The 26123-nt window shown below is 38.0% G+C and overlaps 2 protein-coding genes across 2 annotated transcripts; both read right to left on the bottom strand.

Moving 5' to 3' along the window:
- Positions 1 to 4261: 4261 nt before the first annotated feature.
- Positions 4262 to 5581, bottom strand: LOC782688 (protein SET-like). The gene is given in 2 exon segments (XM_010820916.4): positions 4262 to 5280; positions 5282 to 5581. Coding segments are annotated over 2 exon segments (876 nt in total). The 5' UTR covers positions 5567 to 5581; the 3' UTR covers positions 4262 to 4689.
- A 16390-nt stretch (positions 5582 to 21971) lies between these two features.
- Positions 21972 to 22901, bottom strand: OR8C7 (olfactory receptor family 8 subfamily C member 7). The gene has a single exon (NM_001390072.1). The coding sequence runs from the start codon at positions 22899 to 22901 to the stop codon at positions 21972 to 21974; it is 930 nt and encodes a 309-aa protein (NP_001377001.1).
- Positions 22902 to 26123: the final 3222 nt, after the last annotated feature.

Below are 26123 nucleotides of genomic sequence, written 5' to 3'. Positions count from 1 at the left end.
TAAAAGTGTAACACCAATGCCAAAGATACAAAAGAGGACCAACCTCATTTTTGAATATGAATACAAGCATCCAAAATAAAATATTAGCAGATATTTCAGTAAGAGAAAAAACAGAGGTTCATAATATCTAAGCAGAGTTTTTTACATGGGTACATGGATGGTTCAGTATTAGGAAATCTACTAATATTTGTTAATAGAACTAAAGAGAAAACTCTTATGATCAACTCTGCAGATGCTGAGAAGATATATATTAAAAAAATCATCATCATATAATGTTGACTAAAATCACCTCAAAAAATAGGTCTTTACAGGGACAATCTGAAGTTTGGACCGCTCTCTGTCTCTCAGCTAGGACTAAGAACCTTATTGGGGTGTTCCACTTTTATTTCTAGCTATATATATGTGTGTGTGTGTGTGTGTGTGTATAATGTTCATCAAACTGTTTGCTCTCTTTGGAATAAATTCACAGAGACATTTCATATGTCAAATTTCTTTCTTGGCCCTGAGAATCTCATGCTATATTAGGTAAAAATGTAACATTTCACTGTCTTATTGATTTGAATTTATAACTCTTTTTATTTTCTTTTTCCAAGTTCTGGACATACATTCTGGGTTCCATAATTTTAAAAGCAAGAATCATAGTGTATTGTTCAAGGACCAAAGAGCTACCTGCAGCATGAAATTTCTTTGTTTTCTTAATTGGGCAAAACAGTTCCCTGGTGCAAATGAAGATCTTTTATTCCTCTTTGAAAAATGAAAGAAATGTGGCAGAGAAGCTTCCTAACAGTGAACTGAATACTTTCCGTGCAACTTCCACTTGTTTTTAATCTTTTTCAAAGGTAGAAATAATGTGTATTCTCCTGGCTAAAACACATGAGTAAACTGAATTTCAGAGTTAAGAATCTGCTGAAGGTCACCAGAATGTAGCAGATCTTATTTTTAAACTCCACTTTACTTGGCTCCAACTCCTGTGCTTTTATGCACCAATAAACATGGCCTTCTAGAAAAGAATGTGAAAAAAAAAAAAAAGGAATATGAAATAGAGAAATATGAGAGGAACAGAGAGCGAACAATCTGGAGAAATGGTTCTAAGTCAGCATGAAAGAGAGGATAGAGTCAGTGTTGGTGCCCCAAATACAGTTTACTTTGGTTTAGATTCCAAAGTAGAAACTTGTACATGTTCTTAAAAAGTTCGCCTCCAGGGCTGGATGGAAAAAGTCAGCTACAAGAGAATATTTAACCTTGCTTTGTTTTCAAAAATAACTCTCTTGGAGGATGGGTCAACCTCATTCTGGTAATACATCAGAATCTTCAGGGACATTGTGTATAGTAAAAAAAAAATTATTGTCACATGATATTGAATACTGAAAGTAAAATATATACAAATAATGTCATAATACAATTTAGTGATATAAAATATTCTGGTGAGAATACACAAAAGATAGAATTTATCCTCTTGACACCATTTATACTAAAAAATGGCAAATAAGGTTACTCCTTATAGGCTTCCCTGTAGCTCAGATGGTAAATAATCTGCCTGCTGTGCAGGAGGCCCAGGTTTGATCCCTGTGTTGGGAAGATCCCCTAGAGAAGGGAATGGCAACCCATTCCAATATTCTTGCCTGGAGAATTCTGTGGACAGTGGAGCCTGGACGGCTACAGTCCATGGGGTCTCAAAGAATCAGAAATGACTGAGTGACCAACACTTTCACTAAGAGGTATATATCAGTGTCTTGGGATTTGTAAAATTTAAATTTTTATCAAATGGTTTACACATACTGCTTTATAGAACATAAATTATATTGCTGAACATTTAAAACTAGTTTTTATGTTCATGACACTTTATACACAACTTTTTACTGTACTACTCTATTCCAGGTATTAGCAATAGAGCAGTAAACAAAAGAAAACAAAAAATACTTGGAGCTTAGATTCTAGATATTTATTATACTGGAATAATTAGTTAATATTTGTGTATGTTATTTACATTGTGATGATCATGTCTCACACATATCTTACACAACATAGTAAGTGTCCAGTAAGTTTTGCAAATTGAATATATTCAACCTGTTTAATTTAATTTTTCTCTAAAAACATCATTTAAAAAAGTTTTTGTTTTAATAATAAACTGAAAATTTTATATAAGAAGTTATGTAAAATCTCTGGTTATACATCCAGGGCCTAAGAAGATGCAGAATATAAATTTTAAGCAAAATTTACTTTTTTAAGAAACAACTTCACTGAGTCACCAGCACAACCTGGTGGTTGCTTAAATGAACTACTTCGTTCAGTGTTTAAAAGTTTTTCTTGTGAGTTGTGTCTCCATTCTTGCATTGATTTGGCTTTTTCTTTTTTTGTATTTAAAAACCACACTAAGAAATTTATGACAATTGTAATTAAAATTTATACAACTTTTTGTAAAACAAATGTAAATATTTTTTAATTTTTAATATAAATTTATTTATTTCAATTGGAGGCTACAATATTGTAGTGGTTTTGCCATAAAAATCCTGTACATATTGGTCCTCTAACAGCAATGTGCTTGGAATATCTGTCTCCTTTCCTAGTTAATTTATTTCTAAGGGCAAGAAGAGTGTTATGAATTTTTTTTTAATTAGAATCCCTCTTCCTATAGGAACTTAATATTCTGCAAGTTAAAAGTAATTATTGTTTTACTACTTTGCAAAATTTTAAAGGGTTTGTGGATTTTGCAGGTGGTTTGCACTCATTTAATAGAGCCTGGGATTTTGTCACATTCGTGATATTTATAATCTGATTGGCTCTTCTTCCAAGTGACTGTGACTAGAAATAACTGGGAAGAAGCTGAATGACCATTTGCCAGAAATATCTTAAAAGGTATTTTACCATGAATGGGGCCAGTTGTACTAGACAACCTCTGATTCTAAGATTGCAAAACTAATAATGATTCATTAAAAGAGATCATTTTCATCTACTTGTACTTCCACTAGCTAATGCTGGAACTCAACTCCTGTGAAATTTCCACAAGAGCTTCAGGGAGTCTCTGGAAAGGTCTTGGTGAGCTCAGAAACCAGTGGTCTCACAGGCAGCGCACTACTCCTTCCTGCAACCTTCTCTCTGCTATCTTCTCTCACCAGAGCTCATAGACCAGCCTATGGGAGCACAGCCACATTCTCCAAGGCTGTTACCAGCTCCTGACACAGCATTCCACTTCCTCAGTACCTTGTTTCCCATCCCCCACACTCATCTGCTGCTCTGAATGGTGGCCACTTTAATTTTTTTTTCTTTTTTCACATATCTAACAAATTCTTCAATTTGTTGATGTGGTGTATCACACTGATTTGTGGACACTGAAAAATTCTTGCATCCCTGAGATGAATCCCATATCATCATGACGTATGATCTTTCTAATGTATTGTTGAATTCAGATTACTGGTATTTTGTTGAGGATTTTTGCATCTGTGTTCATCAGTGATATTGGCCTGCATCTTTTTTTGTGTGATGTCTCTGTCTGGTTTTGGTATCAGGGTGATGGTGGCCTTATAGAATGAGTTTGGAAGTTTTCCTTCCTCTGCAATTTTCTGGAACAGTTTCGAAATGATAGGGGTTAACTCTTCCCCAAAATGTTTGACAGAATTCACCTGTGAAGCCCTCAGGTCCTGGACTTGTTTGTTGGAAGCTTTTTAATTCATTTCAATTTCAGTGTTTGTAACTGGTCTGTTCATATTTTCTATTTCTTTCTGGTTCAGTCTTGGGAGACTGTACCTTTCTAAGAATTTGTCCATTTATTCCAGGGTGTCCATTTGTTTTCTTCGGCATTGCCATTATTTATTTATTTATTTTTTTTGTGTACACATTTAGTTTTATTGTAACAAAGCAACTTGTACACTTTTAACGTTTAAAACTGAGCATCATCTTTCCTTTCCAGTGAAACAAAAAGAAAAATTTTAAAATAAACAGGAACAAAATTACAATAGAGAATGTCAATTGCAAATAAGATCCTACAGGTTCTGCTGATTCTCCCATCGAGTGGCAGGGCTTAAGTCATCATTAGGAGAGAATTTTATTTTAAAAGTGTCATCTTAAACTGCAAGGATGTCCGTTAAACATCACAATTAAACATGCCAAAGAAGAAGCCATGTTGTCAAAATGCCCACTTAACCCACCCAAACATCTCAAACCCACCCTTTGCTGACCTTCTATAACCCCATTTTTTAAAGTTTTTTTTTTCTTTTTTTAAACAAGAGAAAGTAGACAGATACATGTTGGTAAATGCTAACTGTCCATATTCACATAGAGACACAGTGTAATCTCTGAGCCCAATATACAGAGAAAGGAGGAAAAAAGCTAGAATTCTATGCACTACTACACAGGGCCTAGCACCCTCCAGCTTCCAGCAGAGCTAAGGGAGCAGAAGGTTTTTCTTTTTTTCCCACAGAGCATGGTGGTGTTGATTCCATAGTTTTTGTTGAGACAGGAAGGGATAAAAATGAATTTGGAACAGAAAGGGGTAGAGATTCTTGTCCCACTGAATTCTGCTCAAGGTATTTCCCCCCCAAATAAGTTGTGAACCATGGTATAAAGGAGAAAAGAGACCTCAAAAACAGGGCGACTGAGCACAAGAGGAGGAAAAAAAAAAAAAAAAAAGACTGCAACTTGCTCCCAGGGACTGGAGAAAATTAAAAAAGGTTGGAATCCATCAGTGTTCCATTAGTCATCTTCTCCTTCATCTTCCTCTCCTTCCTCCCCCTCATCATCATCTTCGTCTTCTTCACCTTCATCCTCATCTCCTTCATCAATGTCTTCCAATCCTTCTTCCTCTTCGTCGTCGTCGTCATCCTCTTCTCCTTCCCCTTCCTCATCATCCATGTCAGGAACCAAGTAGTACTGTAATGGATTTGGCCAAATATCATCTTTGATGACCTCTCCTAACTCATCTGCACCTGCATCAGAATGATCAGTAAACCAGGTGAAGAAGCTTTCTGGTTCCTCATGCTGTCTCTTCCTGCTGGCTTTATTCTGTGTTTGACTTGATCGTTTCGTCAAATCCTTTCCAGATTTCCATTTGATTTCAGTGGACTTTGAAGATGGATCACCACTCTCATTCAGATGAAATTCTTTGGAGAGAATTTTATTTTCGAAGTAAGGGTTTTCATCAAAATAAAAATCTATTCTGTAACCTGATTTAATGTCTTCAAATTCTGTCACTTCAACTCTTGTCAAATAATGCAGCGCCTCTTCATCCTCCTCCCCAAGCAGTGCAGACACTTGTGGATGGTTAACAAATGTTGTTACCCAAAAAATTTGGGATTTTGGCGATCAATTCTGACCTCTTCTGAAAAAATGGTTGGCGGAGTTTGTTATATTTCTGTTCTACTTTCAAAATCTCCTCACTGGCTTGTTCATTAAGTCTGTCTATTTCATTTTGTACTTCATCAATATGTTCAATTGCTTCTTGCTGTTCTTTTTCTTCCTTCGGCAAGTTTGAAGAAGCAGATGCCTCGTCTGGCCTGGAGGCAGGAGTCGGCCTGGCCTTCTTCAGTTTCTTCGCTTGGGGTGGAAGAGAAGACTGGTGTTTGGGGGCCATGCTGGGGAAAAAAAGCCAAGAATCCTCCCAGGGGAAGAGAGAGGAACTGCGAGCTCAGAGAACTCCGGCATTGCCTTTAATTGCACTCATCTCGCACGCTAGTAAAGTAATGCTCAAAAGTCTCCAAGCTAGGCTTCAGCAATATGTGAACCGTGAACTTCCTGATGTTCAAGCTGGTTTTAGAACAGGCAGAGGAACCAGAGATCAAATTGCCAACATCTGCTGGATCATAGAAAAAGCAAGAGAGTTCCAGAAAAACATCTATTTCTGCTTTATTGACTATGCCAAAGCCTTTGACTGTGTGGATCACAATCAACTGTGGAAAATTCTGAAAGAGATGGGAATACCAGACCACCTGATCTGCCTCTTGAGAAATTTGTATGCAGGTCAGGAAGCAACAGTTAGAACTGAACATGGAACAACAGACTGGTTCCAAATAGGAAAAGGAGTTCGTCAAGGCTGTATATTGTCACCCTGCTTATTTAACTTATATGCAGAGTACATCATGAGAAACGCTGGACTGGAAGAAACACAAGCTGGAATCAAGATTGCCGGGAGAAATATCAATCACCTCAGATATGCAGATGACACCACCCTTATGACAGAAAGTGAAGAGGAACTCAAAAGCCTCTTGATGAAAGTGAAAGTGGAGAGGGAAAAAGTTGGCTTAACACTCAACATTCAGAAAACTAAGATCATGGCATCCGGTCCCACCACTTCATGGGAAATAGATGGGGAAACAGTGGAAACAGTGTCAGACTTTATTTTTCTGGGCTCCAAAATCACTGCAGATGGTGACTGCAGCCATGAAATTAAAAGACGCTTACTCCTTGGAAGGAAAGTTATGACCAATCTAGATAGCATATTCAAAAGCAGAGACATTACTTTGCCAACAAAGGTTCGTCTAGTCAAGACTATGGTTTTTCCTGTGGTCATGTATGGATGTGAGAGTTGGACTGTGAAGAAGGCTGAGGGCCAAAGAATTGATACTTTTGAACTGTGGTGTTGGAGAAGACTCTTGAGAGTCCCTTGGACTGCAAGGAGCTCCAACCAGTCCATTCTGAAGGAGATCAGCCCTGGGATTTCTTTGGAAGGAATGATGCTAAAGCTGAAACTCCAGTACTTTGGCCACCTCATGCGAAAAGTTGACTCATTGGAAAAGACTCTGTTGCTGGGAGGGATTGGGGGCAGGAGGAGAAGGGGACGACAGAGGATGAGATGGCTGGATGGCATCACTGACTCGATGGACGTGAGTCTGGGTGAACTCTGGGAGTTGGTGATGGACAGGGAGGCCTGGAGTGCTGCGATTCATGGGGTCGCAAAGAGTCGGACACGACTGAGCGACTGATCTGATCTGTCCATTTGCTTGGCATACAGTTGGTTGCAGTAGTCTCACGATCCTTTGTAATTCTGTGGTCATTTGTAACTTTTCTTTTTTCATTTCACATTTTATTGATTTGTATCTTCTCCCTTTTTTTCTTGATGAGTCTGGCTAAAGGTTTATTAATTTTATTTCTTTTCAAAAAACTAGCTTTTAGTTTCATTGATCTTTGAAATTATTTTTTGTCTCTTTCATTTATTTCTGCTCTGATCCTTATAATTTCTTTCCTTCTACTAACTTTAGGTTTTGTTATTCCTTCTTTCTCTTGTTTTATATGTAAGGTTAAGTTGTTTATTTGAGATTTTTCTTGTTTCTTGAGATAAGATTGTATTACTATAAACTTCCCACTTAGAACTGCTTTTGCTGCAACCAATAGGTTTTGGACCATTGCACTTTCCAACAACAACCAAAAAAACCCAGATAGGTATTTTCTGATTTCCTCTTTGATTACTTCAGTGATCCACTGGTTGTTTAGTAGCATACTGATTGGCTGCCACGTGTTTGTGTTTTTATAGTTTTTTTTTTTCTTATAGTTTATTTCTAATCTCATTGAGTTGTGATCAGAAAAGATGCTTGATATGATATAAAATTTCTTAAATTTACCAAGGCTTGCCTGTGGCCCAGTATGTGGTCAATCCTGGAGAACGTTCCATGTGCACTTAAGAATGTGTAGTTTGCTGCTTTTGGATGAGATGCTGTATAAGTATCAATTAAGTTCAACTTGCCTAAAGGGTCATTTAAGACCCGTGCTTCCTTATTAGTTATCTGTATGGATGATCTGTCCATTGATGAAGGTGGGGTGCCAAAGTCCCCCAATATTATTGTGTTACCATCAATTTGTCCCATTATGGTTGTATTTGCCTTACATATTGAGGTGCTCCTATGTCAGATGCATATATATTTACAACTGTTATGTCTTCTCTTGGATTGATCCCTTGATCATTATGTCGTGTTCTTTTTTTTTTGTCTCTTATAATTGTCTTTGTTTTAAAGTCTATTTTGTCTGATATGAGTATTGCTATTTCAGCTTTCTTTTGATTTCCATTTGTGTGGAACAACTTCTTCCATCCCCATACTTTCAATCTGTGTATGTCCCTAGGTCTGAGGTGGGTCTCTTGTAGACAGCGCATATACAGGTCTTATTTTTGTACCAACCCAGCCAGTCTATGTCTTTTGGTTGGTGCATTTAATCCATTTACATTTAAGGTAATTATTAATATGTATGATCCTATTACCACTCTCTTAATTGTTTTGGGTTTGTTTTTGTAGATCTTTTTCTTCTCTTGTATTTCCTACCTATAGAAGTTCCTTTGGTATTTGTTGTAAAGCTCATTTGGCGAATTCTCTCAACTTTTGCTTGCCTGGAAAGCTTTTGATTTCTCCATCAAATTTGAATGAGAGCCTTGCTGGATAGAGTATTCTTGGTTGTAGGTTCTTCCTTTTCATCACTTTAAATATATATATATATATATATATATATATATATATCTTGCCACCTTCTGGTTTGTAGAATTTCTCCTGAGAAGTCAGCTGTTAACCTTATGGAGTTCCCTTGTATGTTATTTGCTATTTTTCCCTTGTTGCTTTTAATATTTTATCTTTGTCTTAAATTCTTGTCAATTTGATTATTATGTGTCTTGACATGTTCATCCTTGAGTTTATCTTGCCTGGGACTCTCTGTACTTCCTGGACTTGGTTGACTGTTTGCTTTCCCATGTTAGGGAAGGTTTCGGCTACTATTACTTCAAATATTTTCTTGGATCATTTCTCTCTCTCTTCTTCCTCTGAGACCCCTATAATGTGAATGTTGGTCTGTTTAGTGTTTTCCCAGAGGTTTCTCAGGTTATTTTCAGTTCTTTTCATTGTTTTTCTTTTTTTTTAAATTTAAATTAATTTATTTTAATTGGAGGCTAATTACTTTACAATATTGTATTGGTTTTGCCGTACATCGACATGAATCCACCACGGGTATACACGTGTTCCCAATCCTGAACCCCCTCCCACCTCCTTCCCTGTACCATCCCTCTGGGTCATCCCAGTGCACCAGCCCAGAGCATCCTGTATCTTGCATCAAACCTGGACTGGTGATTCATTTCTTATATGATATTATACATGCTTCAATGCCATTCTCCCAAATCATCCCACCCTCTCCCTCTCCCACAGAGTCCAAAAGACTGTTCTATACATCTGTGTCTCTTTTGCTGTCTCACATACAGCGTTATCATTACCATCTTTCTAAATTCCATATATATGCATTAGTATACTGTATTGGTGTTTTTCTTTCTGGCTTACTTCACTCTGTATAATCGGCTCCAGTTTCATCCACCTCATTAGAACGGATTCAAGTGTATTCTTTTTCCATTGTGTATATGTACCACTACTTTCTTATCCATTCATCTGCTGATGGACATCTAGGTTGCTTCCATGTCCTGGCTATTATAAACAGTGCTGTGATGAACATTGGGGTACATGTGTCTCTTTCATTTCTGGTTTCCCCAATGTGTATGCCCAACAGTGGGATTGCTGGATCATAAGGCAGTTCTTGGAGAAGGCAATGGCACCCCACTTCAGTACTCTTGCCTGGAAAATCCCATGGACGGAGGAGCCTGGTAGGCTGCAGTTCATGGGGTCGCTAAGAGTCAGATACGACTGAGCGACTTCCCTTTCACTTTTCACTTTTACGCATTGGAGAAGTGAGAGGGTAACAGGCAGGAAGGCCAGGGGTCTCCAAATAGAGGAAATAGCCTGCAAATGTCAGACATTTTTATCTCTCTTAAGCGGCAGGAGGAAACAAACTAGCAATATTTTTTCCTTCTCTATACAAATTTAAAGGGAGGTTTCTCTTAAAATACTGTGTTGCCATAATGACACCCGGTTTCGCCTGAAGTTAGCTATTCTCGAGCCTAGAGATAACCAATGCCTTTTTCTTATGGAAATGTTTGTCTTAAGCTATGCTAATGTACTATGCCTTTACCCCAAACTCTGTCTCCAAGTCGGTTCCGCCTCTTGGCCCAGAACCTACTTGACAAACCAGTATGGATATTGTTCCCCTAATCTTTGTAAATGAAACTATTTGTATGGTGGTCTGCCCTTCTTCAAGATTCAAGTTAATCATTTTATGGCCCAGGATAAACCATTTGGTGCCAAGATTATCCCAAAATGCATCTTATGGGTGAGGGGCCTGGTGCCATTCTGAATTTTAAGACATTCCTTTCTTTCATTAACAGACTGCTTGTGACTATATAACATCCAGCTAAAGACTAGCAGGGGGGTACTCTTTCTGCCCCCTTCTGATGCCTATGTCAGAAGCTTTCTCTATCTCCTTTATACTTCAATAAAACTTTATTACACAAAAGCTCTGAGCGATCAAGCCTCGTCTCTGGCCCCGGATTGAATTCTTCTCCTCCGGGGGCCAAGAATCCTGGTGTATTCGTGTGATTCAACAACAACCTTTCAGAAGGAAATGGCAACCCACTTCATTGTTCTTGCCTGGAGAATCCCAAGGACGGGGGAGCCTCATGGGCTTCCGTCTATGGGGTCACACAGAGTCAGACACGATTGAAGTGACTTAGCAGTAGCAGGAGTAAGGCAGTTCTATTTCCAGTTTTTTAAGGAATCTCCATACTGTTCTCCATAGTGGCTGTACTAGTTTGCATTCCCACCAACAGTGTAAGAGGGTTCCCTTTCCTCCACACCCTCTCCAGCATTTATTGCTTGTAGACTTTTGGATCGCAGCCATTCTGACTGGCATGAAATGGTACCTCATTGTGGTTTTGATTTGCATTTCTCTGATAATGAGTGATGTTGAGCATCTTTTCATGTGTTTGTTAGTCATCTGTATGTCTTGTTTGGAGAAATGTCTATTTAGTTCGTTGGCCCATTTTTTGATTGGGTCGTTTATTTTTCTGGAATTGAGCTGCATGGGCTGCTGGTATATTTTTTATATTAGTTGTCAGTTGCTTCATTTGCTATTATTTTCTCCCATTCTGAAGGCTGTCTTTTCACCTTGCTTAGAGTTTCCTTTGTTGTGCAGAAGCTTTCAATTTTAATTAGGCCCTATTTGTTTATTTTTGCTTTTATTTCCAATATTCTGGGAGGTGGGTCATAGAAGATCCTGCTGTGATGTATGTCGGAAAGTGTTTTGGCTATGTTCTCCTCTAGGAGTTTTATAGTTTCTGGTCTTATGTTGATATCTTTAATCCATTTGGAGTTTATTTTTGTGTATGGCATTAGAAAGTGTTCTAGTTTCATTCTTCTACAAGTGGTTGACCAGTTTTCTCAGCACCACTTGTTAAAGAGATTGTCTTTTCTCCATTGTATATTCTTGCCTCCTTTGTCAAAGATAAGGTGTCCATAGGTGCGTGGATTTATCTCTGGGCTTTCTATTTTGTTCCATTGATCTATATTTCTGTCTTTGTGCCAGTACCATACTGTCTTGATGACTGTGGCTTTGTAGTAGAGCTTGAAGTCAGGCAGGTTGAATCCTCCAGTTCCATTCTTTCTCAAGATTGCTTTGGCTATTCAAGGTTTTTTGTATTTACATACAAATTTTGACATTATTTGTTCTAGCTCTGTGAAAAATACCATTGGTAGCTTGATAGGGATTGCATTGAATCTATAGATTGCTTTGGGTAGTATACTCATTTTCACTATATTGATTCTTCCAATCCATGAACATGATATATTTCTCCATCTATTAGTGTCCTCTTAGATTTCTTTCACCAGTATTTTATAGTTTTCTATATATAGGTCTTTAGTTTCTTTAGGTAGATATATTCCTAAGTATTTTATTCTTTTTGTTGCAATGGTGAATGGGATTGTTTCTTTAATTTCTCTATTTTCTCATTATTAGTGTATAGGAATGCAAGGGATTTCTGTATGTTGATTTTATATCCTGCAACTTTACTATATTCATTGATTAGCTCTAGTAATTTTCTGCTGGAGTCTTTAGGGTTTTCTATGTAGAGGATCATGTCATCTGCAAGTGTGAGAGTTTTACTTCTTCTTTTCCAATTTGGATTCCTTTTATTTCTTTTTCAGCTCTGATTGCTGTGGGCAAAACTTCCAAAACTATGTTGAATAGTAGTGGTGAAAGTTGGCACCCTTGTCTTGTTCCTGACTTTAGGGGAAATGCTTTCAATTTTTCACCATTGAGGATAATGTTTGCTGAGTGTTTGTCATATATAGCTTTCATTATGTTGAGGTATGTTTCTTCTATGGCTCCTTTCTGGAGGGTTTTTATCATAAATGGATGTTGAATTTCATCAAAGGCTTTCTCTGCGCCTATTGAGATAATCATATGGCTTTTTTTTTTTTTTCAATTTGTTAATGTGGTGTATTACATTGATTGATTTGTGGATATTGAAGAATCCTTGCATCCCTGGGATAAAGCCCACTTGGTCATGATCTTTTTAATGTGTTTTTGGATTCTGATTGCTAGAATTTTGTTAAGAATTTTTGCATCTATGTTCATCAGTGATATTGGCCTGTAGTTTTCTTTTTTTGTGGCATCTTTGTCAGGTTTTGGTATTAGGGTGATGGTGGCCTCATAGAATGAGTTTGGAAGTTTACCTTCCTCTGCAATTTTCTGGAAGAGTTTGAGTAGGATAGGTGTTAGGTCTTCTCTAAATTTATGGTAGAATTCAGCTGTGAAGCTGTCTGGACCTGGGCTTTTGTTTGCTGGAAGATTTTTGATTACAGTTTCAATTTCCGTGCTTGTGATGGGTCTGTTAAGATTTTCTATATCTTCCTGGTTCAGTTTTGGAAAGTTGTACTTTTCTAAGAATTTGTCCATTTCTTCCTCGTTGTCCATTTTATTGGCATATAATTGCTGATAGTACTCTCTTATGATCCTTTGTATTTCTGTGTTGTCTGTTGTGATCTCTTCATTTTCATTTCTAATTTTATTGATTTGATTTTTCTCCCTTTGTTTCTTGATGAGTCTGGCTAATGGTTTGCAATTTTATTTATCCTTTCAAAGAACCAGCTTTTGGCTTTGTTGATTTTTGTTATGGTCTCTTTTGTTTCTTTTGCATTTATTTCTGCCCTAATTTTTAAGATTTCTTTCCTTCTACTAACCCTGGGGTTTTTCATTTTTTCCCTTTTCTAGTTGCTTTAGGTGTAGAGTTAGGTTATTTATTTGACTTTTTTCTTGTTCATTGTTTTTCTTTATTCTGTTCCATGGCAATAATTTCCACCATCCTGTATTCCAGGTCACTTATCCATTCTTTTTTCTCAATTATGCTTCTATTGATTCCTTCTGGTGTAGTTTTCAACTCAGTTATTGTATTGGTCATCTCTGTTTGTTTTGCTCTTTAGTTCTTCTAGAGCTTTATTAAATATTTCTTGCATGTTCTCAATCTTTGCCTCCATTCTTTTTCTGAAATCTTGGATCATCGTCATTATCGTTATTCTGAATTCTTTTCTGGAAGGTTGCCTATGTCCACTTCATTCAGTTGTTTTTCTGAGTTTTTATCTTGTTCCTTCATCTGAGACATAATCCTTTGCATTCTCATTTTGATTAACTTTCTGTGATTGTGGTTTTCATTCTGGCAGTGAGAGGATTGTAATTCTTGCTTCTATTGTCTGCCCTCTGGTGGATGAGGCTATGTAAGAGAAAATCTGATGTGGGTTTCAGGATCTTCACAATAGTGAGAAACTCCAGTGGTATTCTGTTCTCCAGTTTGTGGGCTACTGGACCCAGAAGGTACAGGATTTGATTTTATCATGATTGCATCCCTCCTCCTGTCTTGTTGCAGCTTCTCCTTTGTTGGTGGGTTCAAGTGTCTTCCTGTCAATGGTTGTTGAATAGTTGTGATTTTGGTGCTCAGCCATCTTCCCAGTGGGCCCATCTAGAATCTTCAGAATCCCCTGGTGTATTTGGGTAGCATTATTAGTGGGGAAATGTATTCAGATAGGAGCAACATGCACATAGGATGCTTAACATTATGTGTGAAGAACAGAATAAAACTTAAGAAAGCTATTCAAGTATGTACAGTGTTGCCTGAGTGAAGTCAATGTTGCTCAGTCATGTCTGACTCTTTGTGACCTCACTGTAGTCTACTAGGCTCCTCTGTTCATGGAATTCTCCAGGCAAGTATACTGGAGTGGGTAGCTGTTCCCTTCTCCAGGGCATCTTCCAAACCCAGGGATCAAACTCAGGTCTTCCACATTGCAGGTAGATTCTTTACCATCTGAGTCACCAGGGAAGCCCCAAGAACACTGGCCTATACCTTCTCCAGGGGATTTTCCTGACTCAGGAATCAAACCAGGATCTCCTGAATTGCAGGCAGATTCTTTATCAGCTGAGCTACGAGGGGAGCCCTACAATATTGATTACATTGATATTGTTCATCTTGAGTTACATTCAAGATAATAAAAAAATTAAATGGGTGATATCTTAAGATTTTAGTTTCAAGGAGAATATAATTAAAAAAATTCCCTTAAATGATTTAATTTCTATTTCTGAGATAAAACCCTGTATCTTTTAAAAAATTAAACCTTTTAAAATAGTAGATTCATATGCAGTTATTAAAGTAATACAGGGATGCTGTGTACCTTCTATTCAACTTCACCCAATGGTAACACCTTAAGACTATAATATAGCAGCACAACCAGAATATTGATACTGATACAATGCATTGACCTTATTCAGACTTCTCAGTCTTACTTTGATTCATTCATATATGTGTATATATATAGTTCTATACAAGTTTTGTCACATATATAGGTTTGTATGTTCAATACCTCAGTATTTCAATATACAGATTTATCACCACAAAGATCTCTTGTGATGTTCTTAATTTGTTATATTTATCTTCCTCCTTAAACTTCATTCCCAGCTTTTAACTCTAGTCCTTAAGCCACTAGTCTGCTGTCTATATTACTTTTCATTTAATTAATATCATTTAAATGGAACAATACAATATTTAACATTTTGAGACTGACTCTTTTCACTTAGTGTAATTCCCTTGAAATTCATCTCGACTATTACCTGTGTCAATAGTTCATCCATAATTCTGTGTGAAGATGTTTTCCTTGCTTTGGGGTGCATCCCCAAGGTTGTAACTGCTAGGTAGTCACATGTTCAGTTTTAGAAGGAACTAACAAATTGTTTTCCAGAGTGATTTTAACATTTTATATTCCTACCCTGAATTTATGATTGTTCTAGTTTTTCTGTATCACTGTCAACATTTGGTTCTGTCACTGTTTTTCATTTTAGAAATTCTGATAAATATGCAATGCTATTTCATTGTGGTTTTAATTGTATCATTGGAAGGACTGATGTTGAAGCTGAAACTCCAATACTTTGGGCACCTGATGTGAAGAGCTGATTCATTTGAAAAGACCCTGATGCTGGGAAAGATTGAGGGCAGGAGGAGAAGGGGACGACAGAGGATCAGATGGTTGGATGGCATCACTGACTCTATGGATATGGGTTTGGGTGGACTCTGGGAGTTGGTGATGGACAGGGAGGCCTGGCATGCTGTGGTTCATGGGGTCGCAAAGAGTCGGGCATGACTGAGTGGCTGAACTGAACTGAACTGATGATGCTCAACATCTTTAAGACCTTCCTCACCTTCAGTGAAATGTCTATTCATATCTTTTTCTCATTTTCTACTTCTTTACATTTTGAGTATTTTTAAAAAATATATAATCTTGATATTTTTGTGAGATTTTATGCTTGCAAATATTTTATCTTTATCTCCTCTTCTTTTTATCTTTTGAACAGGGTATTTGACTGAGCCAAATCATTTAATTTTGGTGAGTTCAAATTTGCAAGTTTTTCCTTTTATAGACTGTGCTTTTGATGCCAAGTCTTAAAAATCTATGCTTAGCCCTAAATCTTAAAGGTTTCCCCCTCATCTGTGTTCTTTAAGCCAGTTAAATGAGTTTAATATCATTGGGCTTTTGTCTTAACCTCCAACTCTCTATCTTAGTTAGAAGAGAAAGTTTCAAAAACAGGTGCTGTAAGATCAAAATCTTCCAAGCAGATTTTCTTGGTGATCTTAGCTAATAGTTTACTTTTCCTCTTCTATGGTTATTAGGAGACTATGAGTCAGAGAAAATCCCACCATGAACTCCATAGGGCAAACACCCGTTATCATTAACTTTCATAATGAAATAAATTATTTGGTGCTTTTCATTTGTAATTCTGATGATATTTGGGAAAGATTAGGTGATACCAAAAACAACAACAACAACAAAAACCAAAAAAGCAAAAAAACAACCCAGAAAAACACAAAATCTTCTCTCCTTTAAAAAAGAAGCAATATTAATCACAAATGAAAAAGGGTCACTTTTATCTGAGTGAAACCAAATTGCTTCCTTCATGGACTGACTTTTCTTAATCATATTTTGATGTATTTTCTGTTTGATATAATTAGAGAAACAGGATATTTCATAACTACAATTCCTCATCATAGTGTGAGTTCATGAATGTAGGGAACTGTTTTGTTCTGTATTATATCTCACATGTAGCATCTACTATGATAGGTGTTCAAAAGTTTTTTGTAGAATGATTGAATTAATCAATCAATGAGTATTAGCACTAATTATTTAGGAGAGTCATCACTGCAAGAAAGATCAGAGCAGTGAATTCATTTAGTGTTCTGTTTCTAAATAATAGAGGTATAGTGAAAACAGCATGAGTTTTTTCAGGCTAGTAACCCTGGAGATGGAGAAGGCAATGGCACCCCACTCCAGTACTCTTGCCTGGAAAATCCCATGGACAGGGGAGCCTGGTAGGCTGTAGTCCATGGGGTCGCTAGGAGTCGGACAAGACTGAGCGACTTCACTTTCACTTTTCACTTTCATGCATTGGAGAAGGAAATGGCAACCCACTCCACTGTTCTTGCCTGGAGAATTCCAGGGACGGGGGAGCCTGATGGGCTGCCATCTATGGGGTCGCACAGAGTCAGACACGACTGAAGTGACTTAGCAGCAGCGACCCTGGAGAGGGAGGCATCTCTCCATGCTTTCCTGTAACACACAGTCTCAAGTTCTGAGGTTCGTGTTCTGCTGGTTCATCTATATTCATTTTGATAGCATTCTTTAGGCAGGTTGATAAGTAGTCCAAGGCCCTTAGGGAGGTATACATTCTGTAGCAGGCCTTGTCCAAGTTATAATATACCTTGCTCAAAGGCATGTTCTTTTCTCCTTAACAGGAATTTGTTCCTTTTGGTCAATCTTGTGCTGATGTTATCTCAAGATGTATGCCGTGGGAAAGGGGTCTGGTAAAACTTTTACAACCTTGAAGCATTCTTTTAATCTATTGTTAGTAGCTGACTAGAAGGTATATAAAGCTCTGCTCAAGTTAACCATGACTGTGGCGGTGGGGGAGGGCGGTATTTTTTTACCCCCTTCTGATGTCTATGTCAGAAGTTTGTTTATCTATTTTCAATAAACTCTCCTTCCTCACTACAAGCCTTGAGTGGTCACTGCTAACTGTCCAGCTCTGTGAGGAAATTCCTCTTCCTCAATAGGGGCTGTGAGCTTGGGTATGACACATACCCTGACCTCATCTCATCCAGGTTGGTTTCAGCTTCTGAGCTGAAAGTAAACCAAAATGGGCAACATGGGTATTTACACCCATCAATCAGAGATATTTGCTCTATTCCTAAACTCAATATTCGGGGGGTTTATGTTAAATCTCTGAGTCTTCATCCTCTTTGGCCTGCTGCAATCTCCCCTAGCTTCTTCTATTGATGCCCAGCCTAAGTTTTGGACACCTGACTATATTACAGCTTCTGCTGCAACTGAGTAGATCCTTACCCTAAATTCTAGGCCACACCTTAGACATCATCCAAAATGAATTGCTGTTAACGTTTTATTATATTTCCTTTCAATCCTAATTTTTAATTGCCATATAAATTCCACTTCATGCTTATGCTCTCTCTGGAGTGCTTCATACTTTGTCATCTTCATGCTTTTCTTTCTTGAATGTGCTCTCCTTGTCCTGCTCCCACACTTTTCATCCAATAATACACACTTCTACTTTTGTTCAGTTAACTCATTTCCTTCTTCTAGTCTCTGTTTGAATGTTACTTTCTTCATTAAGTCTCCCAGCCTCTTAAGCCAATCTTATGCTTGGGTACCAATGTACCTATTATCCTGTGGCTATAAGTGTTTGTTAGGTTCCAGCACAGACTATCAGATCCTTTAGGGCAAGGGACATGTTTAAATTATTTGTCATTGTATCAAGATGTCAGGGGTGTTTTTGTTATGTATGCAACAAGTTTCTAACCTGGGAAATATACAGGAGAGAAGAGTGTGGAGCTGAGAGCCAATGAGCAATGAGTTCTTGCTGTTTTGTTGATTCTTTTCTATTCTAAATTTAATCCTAAATAAACATTGTGGGCTCCACAGTCCATGGTGAGTTAAGTCCACATTATGCTGAATTTCACTGAGCACCAAACTGCCACAGTGCTATCACCAAACATCCTGAGAATGGGATTTGAAAGTAGGTTAAATTAGACAATCCAGGTGAATTGTCTTTTTGATACTCATAGTTTTTAATATAAGCAACATTTGCATGTAACTCATCTCTAACAGTTTCTAGCGGCAAAACCCCCAAATTGTAGCAGATGAGGTTTATGTTACATGAAAAAGACTCATTATTGGGAAAGATGATATTATTACTTGCCAGAGAAGGAAGCTGGAAGTTTCTCTTTTGATAAGTGAGGTACAGAGGAGGTTATAAAAACTATCACTTTTGATTATTACTTATGAATCAGAACACCTTAAAGCCAGTTTTCACAATGTTTAATTTTTCATATACTGTACATACTTTTTGCCAGTTTTTCCATGATTTGGCATGTATGAATGCAGGAGAAAATACCATTCTCAGGGTTTATGTTGATAAGCAAGTGACCCTAGGAATTTATAAAAAGAACACTGAGGTTGTAGGCAGTCGGTGTGAGACTGTAAAACTACACTTGGAGAAAAGGCAGAACCAAGGCAACCCAGAGGCCAGGGGCAGGGCATATTTCAGCAGAAACAGTCTTGACACAATGCCACACCCCTGCTCTTTACAATTGACATGGGCCCTGGCTACTGCTGCAGCCACCAAAATAGTTCTCAACTGTCTCACTGCATTCACATCATTCCCATTCAGGTTAATTTCTCAGGTGGAAGCATGCAACTAGGTCAGTGTGTCTCTTTTCTGTGAGCCTAGAGACAGAGGGGAGGTGTTTCTCTCCTACATGGATTTGATAGTAGGAAGCTGGGCAGTGAATCTTTTCAACATGACAGTGAATGGAAGCTTATCCTCCAAGATACATGCCTACGCATTTGTTTTCTCATATTTATTGAAACAGTGAACTTATATTTTCAACTCCAGTTAGTGGTTTATTTACATAATATTCAATATGACATTTGGGAGTGGAACACTTGCTGTTTTTTCTTTGCATGTGATTAAACTGATGCCAAGAAAATTCAGGTCATTTTCCTTTAACTTGTTTCAATCTGTCTTCATATTTTCAAGATGCTTTTTATCTCTGGCAGGAGCATTGGATACTGGGGGAACCAAACAGTAAGCCAGCTGGCAAAGTAGAAAAATAATATCCAGAAGCTTAGCCCCAGCATCATGAAAAAAAGTATAGAAGGAGGTATTTGTACCAAGAAGCAATTTAACACACTAAAAGAAATATATTCCATTAGGGCAACTGGACAATAATCATTAAATAGTCATATATATATATGTGTGTGTGTGTATGTATTCTTAGGCTTAATAAATGCACTCTAAAATTTTTTTACACATGACTAACAATTTATGTATTGGTTTATTAATTTCAAATTTTCAGGTAATAACAAAAGACTTGGATTAACCTAGTTATCTATCAGAAAGAGACTGATCAAATACACTTTCGGGCATTTGTACAAAAATTTTTACATAGGTGTATTAAAAATTAATACTATATATTTGCTATATATTATCTTATTGATTTTACAGAGATGGTAGCATTCTTTTTTTTTTAATATTATTATTTTTTTAAATTTTATTTTATTTTTAAACTTTACAATATTGTATTAGTTTTGCCAAATATCAAAATGAATCCGCCACAGGTATACCCGCGTTCCCCATCCTGAACCCACCTCCCTCCTCCCTCCCCTACCCTCCCTCTGGGTCGTCCCAGTGCACCAGCCCCAAGCATTCTATGTGCCCTCTGATTTAATCTGCCTTTTATCTTAGATGTACCATTTCCTGAGTCACAACTAGAAGATAAGTAAGCCTTAGGATTTAGGAAAGAGTAAATTAATTCACATGATGACAATGTGCAGTTAGCCTGCCTAAAAGCAAACATTTCAGACTGGAACAGTGGTATAGGAGGGTTTTCTCCACTTACCAATATATTCTGTGTTCCAAAAATGTCACAGTCGCTTTGAAGGCACAGCTAATTTATTTACTTGGTTTTATTATCTTCTACTAACTTAGGCATGGGGCTTTCCTGGTGGCTCAGTGGTAAAGAATCCGCCTGCCAATGCAGGAGACACGGTTCTATCCCTGTGTAGGGAAGATCCCCTAGAGAAGGAAATGGCAAACCATTCCAGCATTCTTGCCTGGGAAATCCCATGGACAGAGGAGCCTGGTGGGCTATGATGTGGTGACTAAACAACAACAGCTAATGTAGACATAGGTTACATTTTGGAGATAGGTTTTAAATTTCATATATATGATAAGAAGTAAACACATCCCTATTTTATCTTAAGTTTCTGAAGGTAAAATTGCATACTTTACCTAATTTATGTTGTAACCAAACCAAGCAGTTCTTTTTTCCAAAAGGAATCTAAATTCTTCAGGAGGAACATGTTACTTTCTAAATAGGAGTACTGGTTACTTGAAGCATTAGTTGTCAATTTGAAAGATACCTATGTTACAATAGACTCAGGAATAAGCAAAAGCTGAGGGATTCCATCATCACTAGACCTGCTTTATCAGAAATGCAACAGGCTGTACTTCAAACTGACAACAGAATGGCATTTTTTTCTATTGTATCAAAATAGACCCTTTTTCAATTTTGAAGATTTATAGCCACAGATTTTAAGAAAACTCATTTCTGGAAAAAAAGGAAAGTTTTTACAAACATAAACTTTTAGTTTGTTTTGCACAGCATGAGGGATCTTTGTTCCCCAACCAGGGGTCAAACCTGCAGCCTCTGGAGTAGAAACACAGAATCTTGAGCACTGGACTGCCAGGGAAGTTCCTAGTTTGCTTTAGAGAAAACCTGTATCAAACAAGTTCAAGCTATTAATTTCATCAATATTTATTTTTGTCAGATTCTAGTCTAACCACGTGTAGGAGAAAGGAATAAACAGTAGATGGCCAAATTCTATTTGATGAGGTAGAGGTGTAACAGTGACTGAACATGCACAATACATGCATATATACACATATATCATATCCTCGATGCTATTACTGTTATAATAAGTCAGACTAAGTTAGCTTTAAAGTAACTACATTCATTTCTCTCAGCTCCTACTTGGTACTAACACATTTCATACTTAACCTTATAAGTGAATACTTGTGATCTCTGTTGACTAATCATAAATATTTCACAGATACCACTGAAGCTTTGCTGAGTCTGAAATGCAGTATAATAGAAAACATGACTAAAAGAGCTCTGAAATTCTAGAAAATTTATAACTTATACGGTAGAAATTCCTAAAATGGTTAAACATAGAAAGGTCCATATTAACATTGTTTTCAGGGAAAGCAAAGAGGGGTGGGCTCATCAGTCAACATTCCACATTCATGATGATATATGAAAAGGACATGGAAAGGCAAAGTGCAATGTGGTCTAAAAAAGAGGAGGAATCAAACTGAGCCCACTGATAAGGATAAAGCTCATTCAGTGAGTAAGCACAGATCTGAGAACAATCATGAGACTCAATAATATTTGTGTGTTTAAATGGCATGATTAGAGAGCAAAAAGGATCTCAGGCAAAAACCTTGTTCTGAAGAAAATTATGGAAAAACACATTCACACATACACAAAACATGGGCACACACACATCTGGTTCTGCTTAGTTTGCAACTCTCCTCAGGGTTTTGTTCACTGCAAGTCTGACATCCTTATTTCTTAGACTATAGATGAGGGGGTTCAACATGGGAACTATATTGGTATAAAATACTGATAAGAACTTCCGCTGGCCAATGGAACCATCTGAAGAGGTCTTGAGATGTGTGCACAACCCAGAACCATAGAAGAGGGCAATAGTTATTATGTGGGAGCCACAAGTACTGAAGGCTTTGGACCAACCCTGAGCTGATGAGATGTGGAGGATATTGGAGAGGATCAAAGCATAAGACACAAAAATGATGAAGCTAGATATTATTACAACTGTGCTCACAACAATGGAATCCACTAGCTCACTGGCATCAGTGCGGGTGCAGGACAGCTGGAGGAGGGGGAAGATGTCACACATGTAATGATTGATGATGCTGGAATCACAAAAGGACAATCTAACCATGTCTCCTGTGTGGACCATGGCACCAGCAAACCCCATTGCATATGAACCAAACATGAGCAGAGAACAGACCTGAGGGGACATAGTGACTGTGTACCAAAGGGGCTTACAGATGGCCACATAGCGATCATAGGCCATGGCTGTCAACACATAGCATTCAGAGTGGACAAAGAAACAGAAAAAAAACAGTTGAGCCATACATCCTTCAAAGGAGATGGTGTTCTCTGACACAAAGCTCATCAGCAGTTTAGGGGTAATGACCAAGGAGTGGCAGAGATCTATGAAGGACAGATTGAAGATGAAGAAATACATGGGAGTATGAAGATGAGCGTTCAGGTATATCAGATTAATTAAGCTCACATTCCCTACCACAGTGAGCATATAGTTCACGAAGAAGAGTAAGAAGAGGGGTAACTGCAGTTGAGTGAGGTCTGTAAATCCCACCAGGATGAACTCAGTTACTGAAGAATCATTTCCCACAACCATTATTGACAGTGGTGTGATCTGTGAGGAAATAAGAAAAGAACGTTACATCAGGGAGGGATTCAGATCCTTTGTTTCTAGGCTGAAGACTTGTTCCACCGGGGCTCAAGTGTGACTGTTGGGACAGCAAGCGATGACTCCCTATCTTTCAACTTTCTTCTCACAACTGTCTTTTCATGTTTTCAAATCTCAGCTGCAACTCCTCATCTCCTCTTGACTGACTAGCAGGGGCCTAAAGTAATGTTCACATTGGAGAGATAAAGAAACAATATTTTGAAGATATGACTAGGATGGCCAAACCCATACAGCAAGAAAGGAAAGGAGTCCAGACTCGTACTTGGGACGACTTCCTATGGAAATTCCTGAAGCCTGGACAAAGAAGTCAGTGTGATACCCACTGTGCTCACTGCTCAACTCACTCTCTCCTTCTTGTTATTTGTTTGTTTGTTGTTCAGCTGCCAAGTCGTCTCCGACTCTTCGCGACTTCACGGACCGCAGCACACTAGGCTCCTCTATTCAACACTATATCCCGGAGTTTGCTCAAATTCATCTCCAATGAGTTGGTGATATTATCTAACCATCTCATCCTCTGTCACCCCCTTCTCCTTTTGTCTTCAGTCTTTCCCAGCATCAGGGTCTCTCCCTCTTACCCTTTAGAAAGTCAGCACCAGACTTAGTTAACATGCTGAGACTGTCCCCATATGATTCTGCATTTCTCCTACCTATTCCCTTTATCCAATCTTACCTCAAAATCACAATGAATTGTTTAAGAAGGGCAGGTGGTTTCCCACACCTCTCCACTGCAGTAGTGGTGGGAATGAAAACATCAGAACAGAGAAGACTTGCTGTGCAATTTCCTTCTACCTGGAGGTCTCTTAGGCCATAAGTGTTCTTATCCTTTCCCTGGCCTGAAGGATACAAAGGTTCTGACCGTGGAGGAAGCAACACCCATCTATTTGTGGATTTACATATAATGTCTTCAGGACCAGGCAAATGCAACTGCTTTCTGTCTCCAAACCATCATCTGGCTGATAATGTGAATGCATCTCATTCTCTGTGGATCTCAGCAACCTGTTTGGAAGCTTGGAAAATGAGCCTCATTTAAGATTAAAGTTTGATCAGGCTCCTTAGGGAAAAAATTATTGAGCCTGTGTTTACATACTTCATCAATAAGTTGATATTGGTACCTTTGGGATTTAATGTTCCTCTCCAAGTATCACTTCACATTAAGAATTTATTGATGTATAATAAATTTCCATAAACTGTAGTGACTTAAATAAATACCCAGTTATTCCATAAATTAAAGGTCTGGTATGGCATGGCTGGATTCTCTGCTCAGGCTAAAATCAGGGTGTGGGCAGGGCTTTGCATTTTCTTCTGGGGACTCTACAGAGAATTTTTTTCCAAACTCCTTCAGGTTGTTGGAAGAACTAAATTTCTGTGGTTTCAGAACTGAGAGCTTCATTTTCTTGTTGACTGTCAGCTGCAGGTCTCTCTCAGTTTGCATAGGCTGCCTGTATTTATCATCATGTAGCCCTCTTGTCTTCAATATGGCAGTAAATGGAACACTGAATCCTTTTTAAAAATTTTAATTGAGACATATTTAAATTTATTTAGATACATTTGAGAAACAGTATCACAGGAACATCTTGAAATTAATTTTTACTACTTTTACTCATGCCTTAATTATAAAGTAATATGTGCTTATTTTTGAAACCACAGATGATTGAGACATATATCAAGTAAAAAGTGCCTGGTCCTCTCCATCTTTTCCTCCAAAGATAAAGTATAGTTGACTAACAATGTTAGTTTCAGGTGTATTGCAGAGTGATTCAGTTATACATATACATGCATCTATTCTTTTTAGAATTCTTTTCCCATTCAGGTTATTACAGAGTAGTGAGCAGAGTTCCCTGTGCTATACAGTAGGTCCTTGTTTGTTATCTATTTTAAATGTAGCAGTGTGTAAATGTCAGCCCCAAGCTTCCAATCTGTCGCTCCCTCCAGCCCTTCCTTCCTGGTAACCATAAGTTCATTCTCTAAGTCTATGAGGTTCTTTCCATTTTGTGAGTAAGTTTGTATGTATCATTTGTTTTTATATTCTGCCTATAAGCAGTATTATATGATATCTGTCTTTCTCTGTCTGGCTTTACTTAATATGATGATCTTCAGGTCCATTGATGTTGCTGCAAATGGCATTATTTCATTCTTCTTTATGGCTGAGCAATATTTTATTGCATATATGTATCACATCTTCTTGATTAATTCCTCTGTCAATGGGCATTTAAGTTGCTTCCTTGTCTTGGCTACTGTAAGCTGTGCTGCAATGAACACTGCGGCATATGTATCATTTCAAAAACTATGTTTTTCTCTGGATATATGCCCAGGAGTGGGATTGTTGAATCATATGGTATATCTATGTTTAGTTTCTTATGGAACTTCCATATTGTTCTCCATAGTGGTTACACCAATTTACATTCCCTCCAACAGTGTAGGAGAGTTCTCTTCTCTCCACACCCTCTCTAGCATTTATTGTTTGTAGCCTTTTTGATGATGGCCATTCTGACTGGTGTGAGGTGATCTCACTGTAGTTTTGATTTGAAGTCAAGTGGGTCTTAGGAAGCATCACTACAAACAAAGCTAGTGGAGGTGATGAAATTCCAGCTGCTGCCAAGTCACTTCAGTCGTGTCCAACTCTGTGTGACCCCATAGACGGTAGCCTACCAGGCTCCCCCGTCCCTGGGATTCTCCAGGCAAGAACACCAGAGTGGGCTGCCATTTCCTTCTCCAATGCATGAAAGTGAAAACTGAAAGTGAAGTCGCTCAGTCGTGTCCGACTCTTGGCGACCCCATGGACTACAGCCTACCAGGCTCCTCCATCCATGGGATTTTCCAGGCAAGAGTACTGGAGTGGGGTGCCATTGCCTTCTCCAGAAACTCCAGCTGAGCTATTTCAAATCCTAAAAGATGATGATGTTAAAGTGCTGCACTCAATATGAAAGCAAATTTTTAAAACTCAGCAGTGGCCACAGGACAGGAAAAGGTCAGTTTTCATTCCAATCCCAAAGAAAGGCAGAGCTGAAAGAATGTTCAAACTACCACACAACTGCACTAATTTCACATGCTAGCAAAGTGATGGTCAAAATTCTCCAAGCTAGGCTTCAAAAGTATGTGAACCAAAACTCCCAGAAGTTCAAGCTGGATTTAGAAAAGGCAGAGGAACCA

The sequence above is a fragment of the Bos taurus genome, chromosome 29, assembly GCF_002263795.3.
Source record: "Bos taurus isolate L1 Dominette 01449 registration number 42190680 breed Hereford chromosome 29, ARS-UCD2.0, whole genome shotgun sequence".
NCBI classification, from domain to species: Eukaryota; Metazoa; Chordata; class Mammalia; order Artiodactyla; family Bovidae; genus Bos; species Bos taurus.
The sequence above is the reverse complement of the archived record's forward strand: the minus strand, read 5'-3'. Positions and strand labels throughout refer to the sequence as shown.

Coding starts and splice junctions, on each gene's coding strand:
- OR8C7 (NM_001390072.1), bottom strand. CDS start 22,901: ATGGTTGTGGGAAATGATTCTTCAGTAACTGAGTTCATCCTGGTGGGA.